The sequence below is a fragment of the Hemicordylus capensis genome, chromosome 5, assembly GCF_027244095.1.
Source record: "Hemicordylus capensis ecotype Gifberg chromosome 5, rHemCap1.1.pri, whole genome shotgun sequence".
Taxonomy (NCBI): domain Eukaryota; kingdom Metazoa; phylum Chordata; class Lepidosauria; order Squamata; family Cordylidae; genus Hemicordylus; species Hemicordylus capensis.
The window spans coordinates 153,936,748-153,954,836 of NC_069661.1; the positions used below are offsets into that span (position 1 = coordinate 153,936,748).

General features: G+C 45.4%; 1 protein-coding gene and 1 long non-coding RNA gene across 7 annotated transcripts in view; one reads left to right on the forward strand and one right to left on the reverse strand.

The window, feature by feature from the left end:
* The window catches only part of LRRK2 (leucine rich repeat kinase 2), a 138,106-nt gene extending 133,697 nt beyond the window's left edge, over positions 1-4,409 (reverse strand). The window contains exons 1-2 of one of the 4 annotated variants that reach the window (XM_053251704.1): positions 3,472-4,142; positions 3,241-3,326 (exon numbers count right to left, since the gene is read on the reverse strand). In XM_053251704.1, the coding sequence (XP_053107679.1) occupies positions 3,241-3,326; positions 3,472-3,646 (261 nt within the window). In that variant the 5' untranslated portion in view covers positions 3,647-4,142. Of the gene's footprint in view, positions 1-3,240; positions 3,327-3,471 lie in introns of those variants that run through there. The other 3 variants (XM_053251707.1, XM_053251708.1, XM_053251705.1) reach the window with 3 other exon arrangements.
* Positions 3,977-18,089, forward strand: part of LOC128325860 (uncharacterized) — an 84,504-nt gene continuing 70,391 nt past the window's right edge. For 2 of the 3 annotated variants that reach the window (XR_008307688.1, XR_008307689.1), the window contains exon 1: positions 3,977-4,241. This is a non-coding gene — a long non-coding RNA (uncharacterized LOC128325860). The remainder of the gene's footprint in view (positions 4,242-18,089) is intronic. The other variant, XR_008307687.1, reaches the window with a different exon arrangement.

The window sequence follows — 18,089 nt, forward strand, 5'->3', positions numbered from 1 at the left end:
AGGAATGTTTGTGCCCATGTGCAGCTACTGAGGTGGAAACATTAACAAATATTTGGTTTAATTGCTCTTTTTATGATATTGCTCATTCTATTCAGATCAATCCCTATCAAAAGAAACACTTGGATTGGTCTAAGGAACATTTTATTGTTTATTTTTTAGAAGATAACATGAAGAAGTCACCCAAAGGATTGCTTGTTTTTGTTCGGAGGCATGTAAAATAACGTGTCTGCAAACTGTTTTTTAAATTTTTACTTATGTTATTGTATTGGGTTGTTGTTGTTTTTTTGCTGTAGTGCTCATTTGGTCGCTAACCGTAAATAAATGAAATGAATGTGAATCACACATGTATTTAAAAGGCCAGGGTTTCCCCACAGTAACAGCTCTAGAAAAGATCCAGCCGCCTTTCTATGTTATGACAGGAAAGCTTGCTTATAAATGCACCAATGTGATTCATAGTTGACAATGGCACAATTACACTTCCCTACCAACTTGGGTGTTTGGGGTACAAAGTTCAAAAGTATCAGCCCTAAAGTACATTTAAATCCATAGGGGCATTAAGACAATTCAGCAAAGACAACTCCAGCAAAGGACATTATTTCTCCTTCTATCCATTTAAAAAGATTAAATGCACTATCACTAAGATGCAAAACTTTGGTTTTCAGTTCCTCCTCCCCCCCCCCCCCCGCATACTCTCAAATGTAGTGAGATTAGTCCAGGAGTTTCCTGTTTTCAAGTCTGATCCTGTGCTGTGCAGTGGGCACATTGTAGCCACCAGCACTGGCTGCAAAGGAGTAGCCTGGACTCTGAAGATGCAGCCACTAGCATTGTCAGGACCAGGCCACTAATGGGGTTAGTGAGAGGTGCCCCTGAGCTGCCCACCTCTGCCAGTCCTCTGTTTCCCCATCACAGCAGCCGTGCCAAGTGCCACTGCTGCTGCTGCTGCTCCTCCTCCTCAGAGGGAACGGGAGTAGAAAGAAATGTGGAGAATACTAGAGTATTGGACTAGAGCCTTTCCCTCAGGTGCTCTGCCAGGGTGTGACGAGGAAGGACAACATGCTCTGTGAGCCACTTCTTGTAAATGCTGGGGGAGAAGCGGAGAGCCGTGTGCTTTGCAGTTCACTGTGCTACCTCAGACACACTGGAGGAGGGGTGGCGAGGGGAGGACTTATACCAGCCCTGTATTACTACAAGGAGTGGTGCTCTAAAGGTTTTGTATTTTTTATTTATTTATTTAATACATTTCTATACTGCCCAAAATAGAAGTTCTCTGGGCAGTTTACAAAGCGGTTCTCTGGGCGTTTTACAAACTCCTGCCAGTTTGGGGGGTGGCAAGGATGTGAACAGAGAGTGAGGGCTGCCAGAAACATCTCACACCACATCCTAAGGGTCCAGAGCAATCCACAATTTATACAAATCAGCAGAATAAGGGGAATGTAACACTCCAGGCTGCAAGTAGGCAGGCTGCATGTTTGAATACTTCCCCAGAATATCAGTTCCTGCACACAGAAAACTAGCATGTGAGGGGAAAGAAATTAGCCTAATCTTCTCCCTGACATACATTTTCACCCGTAGGGGAAGCAGTCAAGCACCCCTTAGCCCATTACAGACTGTCTCACACAGTCAAAGAGAGAGAAAAGGTTTATCTCTTGATTTTCCTAATTTTATAAACCGGTCCTAAAAAAGCTTGCAGCAACAGGCTTAAAAAGGGGGTGGGTTAAGAAAGAGTGGCAAAATGGTAGTACATAGAGTGCTGCTTCAGCTTTACAGCACAAGTCATTGCTTGCATCCTAGCAGTGAAACCAGCAAGATTGGGATATTCATTTGCTCAGATGAGAAGGCCCAAGCAGCACACAGAATGCATATTATTGGCCACTCACCCAAATCCTAAACAATGCTCTCTCTAATTTTTTTAGCTGTGTGCGGAATGAGTTTTGTCCTAAGCAGCAGCAACAAGGTAGTGTGCAGCGTGCACATGCATTCAGAGTGGGGCCTTCCTGATTCAACCTGAGCAGGATCTAAAATTAACTGAGCAGACATTAGAAATTGTGTGAGCGCAAGCACATGCACACGCCTTAGAGGAAACACTAATCTGAAGGCTCTCTAACTATTCAGAAGGTTCAAACCCCAAGCAGTAATTGATAAAAAGCAAGAAAAGTTTTTTAGCTTTAACAAATCATGTAGGTGTTTAGCTAGCACAATAACAGATTTTCACAAACACCCACACAGCTCGGGATAGAACAAAATGGATATTGGATGCCTAGATGTTTGTTTCAGTCTCAAATCCTCTTCAGTTTCCTATCCTACATACTTACATAATTTCCATTTTAAATTTACAGTTGGCACTTGTTTCCTCTATTTAAAATCACTGCTTGAGGTGTGATATTCCTTGTTCATTATTCAATATGTCTTCTCACAGCGGAAACCATTAGATCAGTTGATTTGGAACCACTCTGGATGCAATGTATGTGTTGGTTAGAATGTTAAGACATTATTTTGGATTCATTTTTCCCCTAGCTATTTTGTTTGACTGGATTTGTCGTAAGTTATTTCAGTTACATAAATATAAATCAAGTAAAACTGAGTAACTTTAAATAATGCTGTGTGTGTGTGTGTTTAAAAGTGGGCTTATCTGCTAAAATACCAAGGCCCATTCATAAGGCATATCACTGAGAAGTTAATGGTCTCCCCCCCCCCCATGTACTGTTTTAAACTTAACCAAAACTGGAAAGCAGTTTAGTTCCGAGATCACTTCCTAAAAGCATGCTGAAGTACACTGTGGCAGTATAAACATTTAATCTGTTAAATGTTTGCCCATCATGCAGAACAGACATTAAAAGCCACATGAACCCTTCCAGGGGGGCAGCGGGGCGGGGGAGGTTACAGTCTTCAATTGTTGGTAAGGCCAGGTCTGTTTATAACACAGCTGTAATAATAGTGAAACTACTATACTCGAATCACTAATTTTTGAGATACTCCCCTCTCCACTTTTTAAAATAAATCCAACTTGCAGTGAAAAGGATGACTTCAAAGTAATAACCTCCAGAATTTAAACTTATCTCCCTTTAGAAGTACAGGCTTGAAGTGAATTCAATTCATATCTCCCCAAGCATTAGAGCATCTCCTTAAACAATCCACTTTCTCATAAATATTTAAACTACAATGGATATCACCCCACAATAAGTTAAGATTAGATTAGAGCAATTTAGTTGGGAGTGGAGAGTGAAAATAATGATTATTTACCTGTTGCACACTTGACACTCTCATGTAAGAAACCAAAACCAGCAGCAAAGGCACATGGGTATTTTTGTCATTTAATAACTTGGGACCTGAGCGAGACCAAGAAAAAGAGAAACAGTGAAGAAAAATCTTGCCACGTTACTCCCAGTTTATGCATCGGAGGACATTTGAAGAGCTGAACACACCGCTTACGTCAACGGTATACAAACTTGAAATGAAAACGCCACACTTTACCGTTTTGCGAAGAAGCAAAAGCAATGAGATCTTCCAGTATTTGGATCAAGGTCTCAATCTGCTTCCCTTCTTGGACGTTCTTCAGCCGGACGATCAGTTTTTTCAGAGCGGCTTCTTTCTTTTCCTCGTCTTCTTCTTCATACCAGCTGCTGCTCTTGCTCCTGTTACTGGCCATGTCTACTCCTCCACTAACTCTTCCCAGGCACCACCAGTGGAGAAGGAGGACAAGCTCATCCCCGCCTGTGGGAATTCCCTTCTCTTCGGTGCGATTTGTATTTGCCTCGCCCTGCACCACATCTGTCCTAGCCGAACTCCAGTAAACACATTCAACTCACACGCACAGCAGAAGGACGTTTCCAACTATTTTGCGTTCCACCCACCCCCGACAGCCCCCAATGCCAGAGCTTGGGAGGAAACGGGTGGAGGGAAATGCAATGCTCACTGAATGCCCCATGGATGGCGCCGCTGAGCCTTACACGAAGAGGCGACCGGGAACGAAGAGGGCGGGAGAAGGAGAAAGGGGCGGGGAAATCAGTTCAATGGCTTGACAGCTTCGCTTCCCAATCCTGTGGGAGATTGGAGGAGCAGCCTCCTCCGCCTCGCACAAAGTGAAACTACTGCGGAACGCAGAGAGTAGGACCAGTTGGCACAGAAGAGCGGGAAAGCTGGGGAGCGGTGCGCCTGGGGAGGGATAAGGGGATCCTTTCCCCGCCTTGCTCTGGAGCAATGGGAGTATTCTCCAAGTCCTCTCTCTGAGGGAAGAATACAAGGTATGTACTTTCCTCACACACTTGGAAAGGGACAGCCCCGGCTTTCCCGTTTATAGTCATAAAGCCCAGGGTTGAAGGAGGAAAAGCATAAAACTTAATTAGTCACTCAGATTTATGAGCTGCTTGTTAAGGATTAAATAGCCCATTCTAATCCATACCCGTCAAGTATCCCTAACTATAAAGGGACAAACATCACTTCCTTGACCTTGTCTTGTTTTATGAGATGTACCAACATTGCCTTTGTAAAGTGTCAAATTTTCAGACTGTTCCTGTATTTTGCTAAAGTCAACTGAGGAATGGAATGAACAGGGAATAAAGTTGCCAACTGATCATTTTCTTCTCTTAGCTGATTGCCAGCAGGGCTGTCCCTAGGGGAGTGTGCAGCTGGAGGCAAATTAGCATGTGCAGGGTCTCGTGGGGAGATGGGTTGTAAGGAACAGTGTGTGTGCATCCCTCATAGGGTCTGTCTCCTCCCACCAGCATGGTCTGTCTCCTCCCACCAGCATGGTCTGTCTCCTCCCACCAGCTCCCTTAAAGCTACAGGGAGAAAACATGCAGCCACGTGGCCAGGGGCGTAACAAGGCTGGAGTGGGCCCAGAGACAAAATTTTAAAATGGGCTCCTCACTGATACACACACACACACACACTTCATAATATATAGTCATGTGACTTGCCTTTGGGGGGCTCCTTGAGGCGTGGGGCCCCCAGGCAGCCGCCTCCCCTTGCCTAATAGTAGTAATGCCCCTGCACGGGGCTGGAGGGGCAGCCACTTGGAGGACAGGGAGAAAGCATGTGCAGCCACAGATGTTTGGGGGGGAACTCTCCTCCCCAGGTCTGCTCCAAAGGTCAAGGGCACCCAAGGCAAAGCCCACTTGGGCGCCACTTATACACCCCCATCTCCTGCCCCACCCACCCCCATTGCCCACCCAGGCACCCTCCTGGCCGCAGCAGGCAGGAGGGTCAGTGCAGGACAGGTGATGGGGACTGCATGCCTTTCCTCCTCGCCACTGCCTCAACTTACTGCTTTGCAGTGGAGGCAACGAGGAGGCGGGTAGGCGAGTGTTCCCCATTGCCTGCCCACCTCACTGCCACCACCACTGCTGCAAAGTGCACATGCTCCCTGTTGCCCCCCTGGCACCCGTCGTCCTTCTCCCCCCCCCCCCCCGGCCAGGGTTGGCAACATTTCATTGCCAGAATGAAGCTGTTCTGGTCGCTGTTGCAGAAGCACACAGGGGTGGGGAGAGGGGAGGGGAGGGGAGGGTCATCAGGTTCTTAAAACAAAATAAATAATGTTATGAAGAGAGTTGGGAGTCAAAACCATGCATCACCCAGAAACCTACAAGCAAATCCCTATCTACCTTAAATCCCTATCTACCTTTTGCTCACCCGGGCCTAACTATTCCCCAGAGCAAGGATAGCCAACCTGGGACTCTCCAGCTGCCGCTGAACTGTCATTGCCATCATCCTGACCTGAACCACAAAGCTGGGAATGATGGGAGCAATAGTCCAGCAATGGCAAAAGAGCCTCAAGTTGGCTACACCACAGTCAATGACTTGCAGGGTCTCTTTTAGCCTCCAGGAGTAATTATTACACCCACAGGAAGCTCCAGGAGGCTTTACACACAGGGCTTCTACCCCAAATCTACTTCAGAAGATAGTGTGTGCATTCACACATCAGCCAAGTCTACCCCGAAGTCCCTTCGAGATTCTTGGACCCACTCCACACACAAATCGGGCTTTGTGATGTGAATTCTAGCTTATCTCGACATATTTCCAGATTTTTAAAATGCTGGTTTTAAGCTACTTTTTCTGAAATAGAGAGGCACTGACATAGAATCATTAGCATGATAAGAGGGATACTTTCTTTAGAAATGCAGATATCGCTCTTTAGGAATCTCCCTCCCCCCATTGGCTAGAAGGAAAACACGGCCGCATTCCATGTGAATTTGTTTCAAAACAAAACCCGAGAGCAGAGGGGAGGGGCTGCTTCCCTCAGTGCCGCGAGTGTAGTTCGAAGTGGCTTTGCTCAACATTTACCCCGAAGCATGAAGCCATGTGCAAATAACTTCCAGGTGAGTTAGCAGCAGGAGCTTTTCATGTTTTGGCTGCACTAAGTAGCAATGCATTTGTAACAACCACAACAATAAAACAGCTTAATCCCCATGATTTCCCAAAGGTTTTTGTTCACACAGACAATCCCACTTAGACATAGAGCTTGCTTCAAGTGAAAAATTAAGAGAATCCCCCAGGTTTACACACACACACACACACACATATACACACAGAGAGCGAGAAGTGGTGAGTCAGTTATCAGGAGTCTGTGAGTCTATTTACATTTGATAAGTAAATGATTATCCACTTGCAAGATGTAAATAAAACCAGGAAATTGCTTGTGCAAGTTTGCAGAGCAACTGGGGCTTCTTTTGTGAACTTTGTTGTTTCTTTCAACAAATGGACTTCCCCCAGACTTCAAAGGGCTCAATGTAAATGCACTGAGGGATGAGAGATATCCCCAGGCTCTGCCAATAATACAGGAAAAACAGCTTCCCGTACGGGACAAGAGATTTTTGCCTCACATATGGGACTTCCTGCTTAATACGGGACTGTTGGAAACACCTGCTGTGGCCAGGAGGGAGAGCAAGGGTGCTACCGGGAGGGGGTGGAGGGCAGCAACCCTGGGTCCCATGTGAGCCAGGCTGTTGCCATCCCATGAGCTTTGTGCCCTAAAAGGGCACATCTCATTTTAATGGCTGGGTGTCCCTGAAAATACTGGAAATGTCTTCAGATTACAGCAGCTGGATCCCATTCTGCAGGGCTCTCTTATGGGGGTGCGGTACTGGGGTAAATCAGCATGTGCAGGACATCATGGGGAGGTGGCTGTGGGGGAGAGTGTGAGTGCAGCCGCAGATGGGGGAAGGTGTCTGCGCCCCAAGTGTCAGAGCCACCCCAGGCAAAGCCTGATTGGTTGCCTGTTGCCTGCCCAGGCATTCCCTCCCAGGCACCCCACCCACCACCCTGTTGCCCACGTGGGCACCCTCCTGGCCACTGCAGGTGGTGGACAAGCGTGTGGGTGCCAAGGAGTGTGTGCCTGCTGTTACCACGACCACCTCTACAGACAGCCTCTTGGCATGGTGCCAAGAGTTCCTCTGAATCCCTGTCTGGCCTGCACAGCCCTTCCAAACAGCAGCTGTTTGGGGGACAGGGTCTGGGGGGGGGTCCTCCAGGCCCTGGAGGTGCACTCTCCCATCTGCCCCAACCACTCCCCACACTCCAGCGCCCAGCTGCTAAAAGGAGGCATGCATGAGCACCCGGCTGGGACTCGGAGGAATTTGTTGCACCCTTCTCTGGGAGGAAAGAATGCCCAGAGTTCCTCCAAGTCCTGGGCCCAGCCTGCACACAACTCCTCTGAGCAGCAGCTGCTCAGGAAACAGGCTCAAGGGAGAAAGTTTGTGCAGCAGCAGGTGGGAGAGGTGGAGAGAGTTCACGTGTGCCATCTGCTGGTCCCACACCTCCTCCAAGAGGCAGATGTATTGCTGCTCCTAGGCTGTGGGAAAGAGGGTTAGGGTGGCCGGGAAAGTGTGAGTGTAGGGCCTGGGGAAACGTGGGGCTGGGGGTGACTGACATGATTGCCAGGATGCTAGAAGAAATATATAGCTGAGCTTCCCAAGTGATGCAGTAAACGTGTATATCTGTTTCAAGTAAACTTAGATGTGTAACCTCTCTTCTTACTCAAGGTATGGGGGGGGGGTGTTTCAAGTCTCTATATGTTCTGAGACAGTGTATTTCCACTAGTGATTGCAATAAAGACAAATTCTAATGCCAGATCCAAGGATTTACGAGCATTTAGTTTCTTTGTACATATGAACAGGGGTGGGTTAAGCTTTTTACATGGGTTCCCTTTCCCTTTGCAAGTATTATTATTATTATTTATTTGATTTGTATACCGCCCTTCCAAAATGGCTCAAGGCGGTTTACAATTAAAACAAACCACTAAAACAGTAAAGAGCTAAAACAAATTAAAAAACAATATAACAATTAACAATTTAAAAACATTTTAAAATAACAATTAAACAATTACAGTGATTAAAAACCCCAAAATCGGGTTTTGAATTTTAAAACACCAGATATTAAAACCCCCCAAATTTAGGAAGATGAGAAAGCTTGGGTGAAAAGATGAGTTTTCAGATTTTTTTTAAAATTGCCAGAGATGGGGAGGATCGTATCTCAGCAGGGAATGCATTCCACAATCTCGGGGCAGCGACCGAGAAGGCCCGTCTCTGTGTACCCACCAAACGGGTCGGTGGCAACTGGAGACATACCTCTCCAGATGACCTCAATGGGCGGTGGGGCTCATAATGAAGAAGACTCTCTCTTAGATGCCCAGGGCCTAAGCCGTTTAGGGCTTTGTAAGTTATAACTAGCACTTTATATTTTGTCCGGAAACCTATTGGCAGCCAGTGTAACTCCATCAGTAAAGGAGTAGCATGGTCTCTCCGAGATGACCCAGAGACCAACCTGGCTGCCGCGTTCTGAACCAACTGAAGTTTCCGGACTACGTACAAAGGTAGCCCCACGTAGAGCGCATTACAGAAGTCCAGTCTGGAGGTTAACAACAAATGTACCACAGTTTTGAGGTCATTGATCTCGAGAAACGGGCGCAGCTGGTGTATCAGCCGGAGCTGATAGAAAGCACCCCCGGCCACCGCCTCAACCTGAGAAACCAGGGAGAAGTGTGAATCCAGAAGTACTCCCATACTGCAAACCTGTTCCTTTTGGGGAAGTGTGACCCCATCTAGAACAGGCAGATCAAAATCGGTTCTAGAGTTCTGACCCCGCACAATAAGTACCTCCGTCTTATCTGGATTCAGCTTCAGTTTATTCTCCTTCATCCAGCCCATTACTGCTTCCAGGCAGGTATTTTGGGAAGATATGCCATCTCCTGAAGAAGTTGACATGGTGAAGTAGATCTGGGTGTCATCAGCATACTGGTAACATCCAGTTCCAAATCCCCCGATGATCTCTCCCAGCGGTTTCATGTAGATGTTAAAAAGCATTGGGGAAAATACAGAGCCTTGAGGAACACCATACTTAAGCTCGGATTTTGAAGAGCAACAGTCTCCAATCGACACCATCTGGAATCTATCCGAGAGGTAGGAGCGGAACCACTGTAGAACAGTGCTTCCCAACCCCCTCAGACGTTCCAGAAGGATACTATGGTCGATAGTATTGAAAGCCACCGAGAGATCCAAAAAGACCAACAGAGTCACACTTCCTCTGTCAATTGCCAATTGGAGATCATCCCTCAGGCTGACCAAAGCAGTCTCCACCCCATAGCCTGCCCGAAAACCAGTTTGAAATGGGTCTAGATAATCAGTTTCCTCCAAGACCGCCTGGAGCTGAGAGGCCACCACCCTCTCAATGACCTTGCCCAACCATGGGAGGTTGGAAACAGGCCTATAATTGCTCAACTCTGAGGGATCTAATGCAGGCTTCTTTAGAAGAGGTCTAATGATTGCCTCCTTAAGACAAGGAGGCATCCTGCCCTGCCTCAGAGAAGCATTTATGATATCCACCAGGCTGTTTACAACAACCTCCCTGCTAGATCGAACAAGCCATGTTGTACACGGGTCAAGAGAACAAGTGGTAGTCCTCACTGCTCCAAGCAGCTTGTCCACATCCTCAGGAGTCACAAACTGAAACCGATCCAGTCGAATCACATAAGAGGAGTCGTTGGGCACCTCCAGCTCAGACATCAAATTAATTGTTGAGTCTCCATCTAGGTCAGCCCGAATCCAAGAGATTTTATCTGCAAAAAATTCTTTAAACACTTAAAAAGTAAAAGGGCTTGGGGTGGAGGAGTTGAGTTAAATCTATTTTTTAACCTTTAAAACTGCCACCACACAGCGACAGTGCAGCAACGAGAGCTCCTTATGAACCTGCTTGCCCACCTCCCAGATTATGATGGTGCGGGTGCGGAATGGCATTGGCGGCGGGGAGGGTAGCAAGAGAGCTCCTGGCACGGACCCGCCTGCCTCCCAAATGACAGATCGGCCGATTTCAGGACTTTGCACACAGACATGTGCTCACAGAGGCCTAAAATCAGCCTGATCTCTTACATTTGGGAGGCAAGTGGGCCCGCGTCAGGAACTCTCTTGCCGCCCGCTCCACCGCCAATGCCATCCTGCACCCACAGCACTGTCATAATTTGGGAGGCAGGCGGGGTAACAAGGAACTCTTGTCACCACGCTGCCACTATGCGGAGGCAGTTTTAAAGGTTTTTTTTAAAAAATCTAACGCAACTCCCCTCCCCCGCGCGCAAGCCCTTTTACTTGCAAAGGGAGCTCCCACTATGTGGCAGCAGTTTTAAAAGTTAAAAAATAGATTTAACTTTCCCTGCCCCTCCAGATCTTTTGGTGCTGTACAGAATTGAGAACAGGAAAAAAACCTCTGCCTGTAGCCGCGGCGTGCGCCTCCCCCTCAGGCTGCTTAGTTCCTTCCCGTCCAGCCAAGCCCAACTAGTTTTCACGTTGCCACCGTCCGCTCCGCCTGCCCACCCTGCGCGTTCTACACACACAAACACAAATCTCAGTCACTCAGGTGCAGCAATTTGTACTTATGTTTCCAAAATTTCCCACTAGGGAAATATGTAGGCAGCGGCCTCTACTGCCTCTCCTTTAAACTGCCGGTGCATATGAATGTGTTAAGCACACATAAAGATACACTTCAAATACCTGTTTACAAAATGGTACAAATCATAAAATACACAATGATATCATGATAGCTTCTCTTTCACAAAGTAGCATGTGGCTTGATAAAGAAATCCAAAGAACAAACAAACTCCCAGTCTCTTTCTTTTAAGAAAATTGTCCCAAAAGCACTTTTGCACAGTTCATCCCAATGATACAATAGGTCTTGTGGGTGTGCAGCTGAAATGAAGACAACAGACATGTGATACGCCAATTGGGCTTGTCTGGAGTCTCAACCTGGTGCACAACTTGTTTGAAGAGGAACTGCAATAAAGAAGCAAGTTCATAAAACATAAGGTTTCCAAAATATCATTTTCTACTTCAGGAGCTCTCTGCTTCTAGGTAGACTGGAACCTCCAGAAAATACCTTCTTAGTAAACGTTTTCATTGCTACACAAATGCATATAACCATCACAATACATATTTCTATTACTAATAAACACTACTACTACTACTACATTTAACATAATTATTAATTTCTTTTAGCAATATTGTGCTGCAGCAGCATCAACTTTCCAACCAACCCTGCTGACTCTCAAAGTCTGACTAAAACTATCCTACATAAAACCATTTCCCCTTTCTGAAAGGAAAGACCCACTCCCCTTTACTAAATATAGTAAAGTTAATAAAGAAGCAAGTTCATAAAACAGAGGTTTTCCAAAATATCCTTTTCTCCCTCAGAAGCTCTTTGCTTCTTGGTAGACTGGCTGACGGCTGATGAGGTAAGCAGAGATTGCGCCTCAAGGGAGAAGCACAGGAGGAGAAGGCGTGTGTGCACCAGCTCTTCCCCGGCCCCTTTCCAGAGGTGGCTGGTGATACGGGGCATTTGCCGCTAGCCTTGGTGTTTGTAGCGGAGGCTGGATGTGTTGATGCTGCTGTGAGGGAAAACTGACAGAACAGGCACAGGAGCCTGAGGCTATGGATTCAGCACGCTTGTCACTGGGCAGGGCTTTCCGCAGGAGCCTCCTAGCTCCAAACTGCCTAGTTTCCCAGGCGGTGCAGTCCTAAGTTAAGCATGATCAGCTCCCTAGCCACTGGGAGCACTCAGGGGCTCCAGGAGATGGCAGGTGGGGAAGCTGTTTTGCTTTCCGAAGCACCTTGGAAAGCCACAGGCCGGCCTGGCTTCTCCTCCTGGGTGGGGATTTCCAGCAAATCTGGGCCTTGAAGTAGCCACTTTATTTGGAGTCCCTTCAGGAAAGCTTCAGAGGAAACAATAAAGGCTGTATCTCAAGTGCTCCATGAAAAAGACTGAGGCAGGAGAGGGTCTCTGTGTTGGGACTTGCAATGTTTTTTCGAGCCAGCTGCAAAGGTGGACAATATGATAAATGACAAAAGAGGGTACCTGTGAAGTATCTTGTTAGTTATTGATTACAACATTTATTTATTTATTATTTTATTTATTGTTAAAAATATATACCACTTTTCATTAAAACAATCCCAAGGCAATTCACACAGAAAAATTAAAACAAGACTATAAAAACACACAATTAAAATATTAAGCTAAAATATAAAAACATGAATCTGACTAAAAAGATTTAAAGTACAAGCATAAAATAACTATACAAAATACAATATACAAAGAAGCAGCAGTAGAGACAATCATATAAAAGCCTGGGTAATAAGCCAAGATTTAACACACTTTCTAAAAACTGTGATGGAGACGGAGGAACCAATAGCCACCGGGAGAGCATTCCAGAGTCTGGAGGCAGCAACAGAGAAGGCCCTGTCCTGAGTACACGACAGCTGAGCCTCCCTCCTTGTCGGCACCCGGAGCAGAGCCCCCTCAGACGACCTTGTCAAGCAGGCAGCAAACCTTGGGAGCAGGCGTTCCCTTAGGTATCCAGGGCCCAAACCATTAAAGGTCAAAACCAGCACCTTGAATTGGACCCATAAACAAACTGGTAGCCAGTGCAGCTCTTTCAAAAGAAAGAGTGGTGTAGTGGTTAGAGTGCTGGACTAGGACCAGGGACACCAGAGTTCAAATCCCCATTCAGCCATGATACTTGCTGGGTGACTCTGGGCCAATCATTTCTCTCTCAGCCTAACCTACTTCACAGGGTTGTTGTGAGGAGAAACCTAAGTATGTAGTACACCGCTCCGGGCTCCTTGGAGGAAGAACGGGATATAAAATGTTTTTTAAAAAAAATGGGTGTGATGTGATCCCAGCGGCCAGCTCCAGATAAAATCCTAGCTGCCGCATTTTGCACTAGCTGCAGTTTCCAAATATTCTTCAAGGGCAGCCCCATGTAGAGCGCATTACAGTAATCTAACCGTGATGTAACTAAGGCATTGTTAACTGTGGCCAGATCTGCCTTCTTGAGAAAGGAGCGCAGCTGGTGCACTAGCCGAAGCCGTGCAAAGTCACCACTGTCACCCCCTCCACCTGAGCTTCCAAAAGCAGAGCCAGGTCCAGCAATACCCCCAAGTTGCATACGTGCTTCTTCAAAGGGAATGCAACCCCATCCACAACCAGCAGAATCTCCTCATCCCGATTGGCTCTCCTACTGACCAACATACTTCCATCTTGTATGGATTCAGTCTCAGTTTATTAGCCCACATCCAACCCATCACGGCCTCCAGCCCCCGATTCAAGACATCCATTGCTTCCCTAGGATCAGGTGACAAGGAGAGATAGAGCTGACTGTCATCAGCATATTGCTGACAACTCAGCCCAAGTCCCCAGATGACTTCTCCCAGCGGTTTCATGTAGATGTTGAACAGCATGGGGGCCAATGGCCATGGAGCCAAGCAATAGTCCCCCACCTTCTGGACCCTCCTCCCAAGAATATGGTCAGGTTATGTATGGAAAAATGGAAACAGATAAGATCTGGAAGAAATTCATGGCCTTAGGCTAGATGGTGACCTATTGGATCTGCTGGACCAAATTTAGTCCTGTAACAAACTCCATCTCCTCTTCCATTGCTGACTTAAAGATCAAAGAGATGTGGAGAACATGGCATCCATTGGCAACAATTGTTTTAGTAGGGACTGAGACACTGGCCCAAACACACCAAGTTGGTTCTCAATGTAGCTAAGAAAAGCTAATTCCTGGCTTTATGCTTTTAAAGCTCTATTTAGTTTATAAGGAAATTGATATCCATTTTGTTCACTTCAAACCAAGAGTGCATGCACACTCTTTTTGGTGATGTGGATGAACATTGTGTTAAGAGTTGCCACTATTTACTTTGCATTCCATTCTTTTGTTTACACTGCATGGCGCTCCCTGTTTGTTTTAATACAATAGTTGTGCCAGAGACAGTAGCAGCCTTCTGTCAGATCCCCTTAGATTCAATTTCAGACCGTTTTCACACCTGATGTAACATGATATAGTGTTGGATGGAGGGCAGACCACCACCTGCTCATTGGATCGGCTTCTCATGGTGAAACAGACCAGTTGCGATAAACTGCACCCAGACTTAATTTGTGCCAGAACTCACCAGGGCTCTTTCCCAGCACACAGTATTTATTTTTAGTGCTCGACTTAGCATTAGACCAAGGGTACCCAACCTGTGATACTCCAGATGTTGCTGAGCTAATTCCATCATTTCCAGCTACAATTTATTGGGAACCCCAGCACTAGACAGATTAAAGAATAAGAATAGATTAAAATGTCCATGTTCCACAAATATTGTATTGGCTTACTAAGCAGCCTCTGTTATGCCACACTGAGCACTACCCATTTGCCCAAGTCCTGTGAGAGGTAGGGATTTCCCTCATTTGTATTATAGTGAGAATAAAAGTAACAGTGAATGTAACAAATATGGGGACGGGGGGGAGAGAACTGCATAAAAACAGTGGAGCAATGGTTGTGCTGTTTGCCAATCACAGAGACATACACTCAAATGGTCTCCAATGTTCTTCTACATGTCCACAGTAAACGCCTGCACTCCATAATTTAAACCCCTTTAAAATATGACTCTCCAACTATAAGACTGAGTTTTCTTAATCTGGACTGGTAGGACTGAAGCCAGTGGCAGTACTCCAGAATAATTAGCACTGTAAGAATTAGAGTCCTTGAGACTGAAAAACATGTTAGAAAAGGGAATTTGCAAACGAAACATTAAGAAGAGCTATTTGACATTTTTATTTTTAACTCACAAGTTACTGAGCTGTTTTGCTTTGTTATTAAGATTCTATTAAGGGTTGAAAAAGTATAATTCCAAAATACTAAAAAATTCTCAGACAATTAACGTAAAATGGTCAAGAGGAGAGCTGGTCTTGTGGCATGACTTGTCCCCTTAGCTAAGCAGGGTCTGCCCAGGTTGCATATGAAAGGGAGACTAGAAGTATGAGCACTAAGATATTCCTCTTAGGGGATGGAGCTGCTCTGGGAAGAGCATCCAGGTTCCAAGTTCCCTCCCTGGCAGCATCTCCAAGATAGGGCTGAGAGATTCCTGCCTGCAACCTTGGAGAAGCTGCTGCCAGTCTGGATAGATAATACTGAGCTAGATAGACCAATGTTCTGACTCAGTATATGGCAACTTCCTATGTTCCTATGGTCAATTGATTTCCCATATAGTAAGCCTAACCTGTGAAAACACCCTGAGGTTTTTAACTAAAAAGAAAAACTACATTAAAAATGGTATGGGGGGGGGGGGCACCAGAGCAAAATTGGCCAAGGGCGCCACAACCTTGAGCTAGCACTGCACGCACATACAAAGCTGTAAACCTGAAACATCAAAATAAGATCCTAATACAGGCTGTGGCTGTGGCACGTTGTTGTTCCAGTATGCAAGACGGTGTCAAAAACCCAAATCGAACACTAAGTATGAACGCACACCAAGCCTGTACTCAGCGAAGCAATTTTAGGGTGCCATCTGAAAAGCTCCCAGCAGAAGTTGCCATTAGGCAGTAAGCATAAATATCTAAAATGAGGAGCTTACACAGCAGAGAGATTGTGTTCCCCCACCCGCCAGTCCTCCTATCCACAATTTTACTTCACTTAATTATATGCAATTATCTAATTCAATTTTGCTAGACAATGAGTGGATTCAGTAAAGGAAACAGTCCAAACATCATACAGTAAGTTTACTGAAGTTACTAAACTTCCCTGCTTGCACTTATCTGGTGAAAAAAGTGATTATAGCATAATGTTTAAATGCTTTTCTCTTGGGTCTCTTAGAAGTTTAGATATATTTTAATGCTTCAATTGAACTGCATTTGCAGTCCTTTTGGAGCTCCTCACATTCTGTTTTGGATTTCAATACCCTAAATAGTTTAGTGTAGTCTGCAAATCTGGCCACTTCAAGTGCTTACCCTAACTTCTAGATCATTTATGAACAAGTTAAAGAGCACTGGTCCCAGTACAGATCCCTGGGGAACCCCAATTCTTATTTCCCTCAGTTGTAAAAACTGTTCATTATTCCTACCCTCTGTTTCCTGTCCTTCAACCAGTTACCAGTCCACAATTGAATTTGTCCCTGTGTCCCATGACTCTTAAATTTAGAACATCCTCTCAGTTTAGAATGGTTTAGACATCCTCGAACAGTATAGACATCCTCTCTCGTCACCTCAAACTGGCCCAGTTCTTCAGCTTCCAAGCTTGAGAAATTCAGTTCTGGAGTGGGTATTTGGTGAGTATCCTCTGCCGTGAAGACAGATGCAAAGAACTCATTCAGCTTCTCTGTAATCTCCTTATCCTCCTTAATAAATAATAATCCCTTTCATACTCTCATAATATAAGGGTCCAACCGCCTCCCTGACATGTTTTCTGCTTCAGATATTTTTAAAGAAGATTTTGTTATTCCCCTTGACACTTCTAGTGATATGCTCCTCAAACTCTCTTTCTGCATTCCTCCTTGTGTTTCTTTTGCCAGAGTGTATGTTCCTTCCTGTTCTCTTCATTTGGGCAGGACTTCCGTTTTCTAAATGAAGTCTTCTTTCCTTTTATAGCCTTCCTGAAGCTATAAAAGTGTGACTTGCTAGCCACGCTGGCATCCTTCTGAACTTGATGGTACCTTTTTTCCTTCTTAGTATGCATTCCAACTGAACTTCTATTATTGTGTTTTTAAATGAGTCCATGCTTTCTGGAGTAATTTGACCCTCTTGACTTTCCCTTTCAGCTTTTTTTTTTTTTTTTACCAGTACCTTCATTTTTGAGAATTTTCCTCTTCTGAAGTCCAACGCATTGGACTTCTTTGGCAATGCTCCACTCGCATATAAGCTGAATTGGGTCAAACTATGGTCACTATTCCCTAGTGGTTCTACAACTCTGACATCTCACACCAGGTCCTGGTCACCACTCAGGATTAAGTTCAAGTGCAGCCCGTTCCTTTTGTACAGGCTTTGCTTGCCCCAAAATGTATCCTAATGCCTAGCAAATCTAAACCCCTCTTCCCAACACCACCATCTCATCCACACATTGAGTCCCCTCAGCTCTGCCTGTCTCACTGGCCCTGTGCATGGAACAGATAGCACTTCAGAGAATGCTACCCTGGGGGTCCTGGACTTCAGTATGCTACCTAGCAGCCTAAATTTGGCTTCCAGGACCTCCCAGCTGCATTTCCCAACATTGTTGGTGCCGAAGTGCACCACAGCAGCTGACTTCTCCATGGCAGCCACCTGGAAAACTTTCCTATAAGTGTAATCTATGCAAAATGTCTTTGCCCTACTAGTTCTATACAACTTATTTTCCTACATATTTTGCGATTGGAGGATTTGCATTGTCAATGCTTTCCCCATTATTAATGAAAGTGTAGCTCAAAACTGCCTATTCAAATCTTAAAATGAAACAGGAAGTTTTTGCTATGAGAATAATACCACTTTTCAAACATAAACTATGAAGGAAGTGAGAGTTCACTAATTTTACTTCAGGTTGACAATATAATGTTCTCTTTTCTTGGTGAGTAAGATAAATAAATGGAATATCGTCATCAAGGTTCACACATCAAAAAGTCCATGCAAGTGCATTATAAGGAGGCATAGGCATGCTGCTTCAATCTCTTAGATTAATACTTGGATCTTATTACTTCCGTAGCTCTTTATAGAGTGCTAGTCTGTCCAATAGGTGTCCTGTAGGAGTCCTGACTCCTACTCTCTGCATCCTTCTCTTGTCGCTTTTTGTGTGGAAGCTGGCCTCCCACATTACCCCATTAAAAGAGC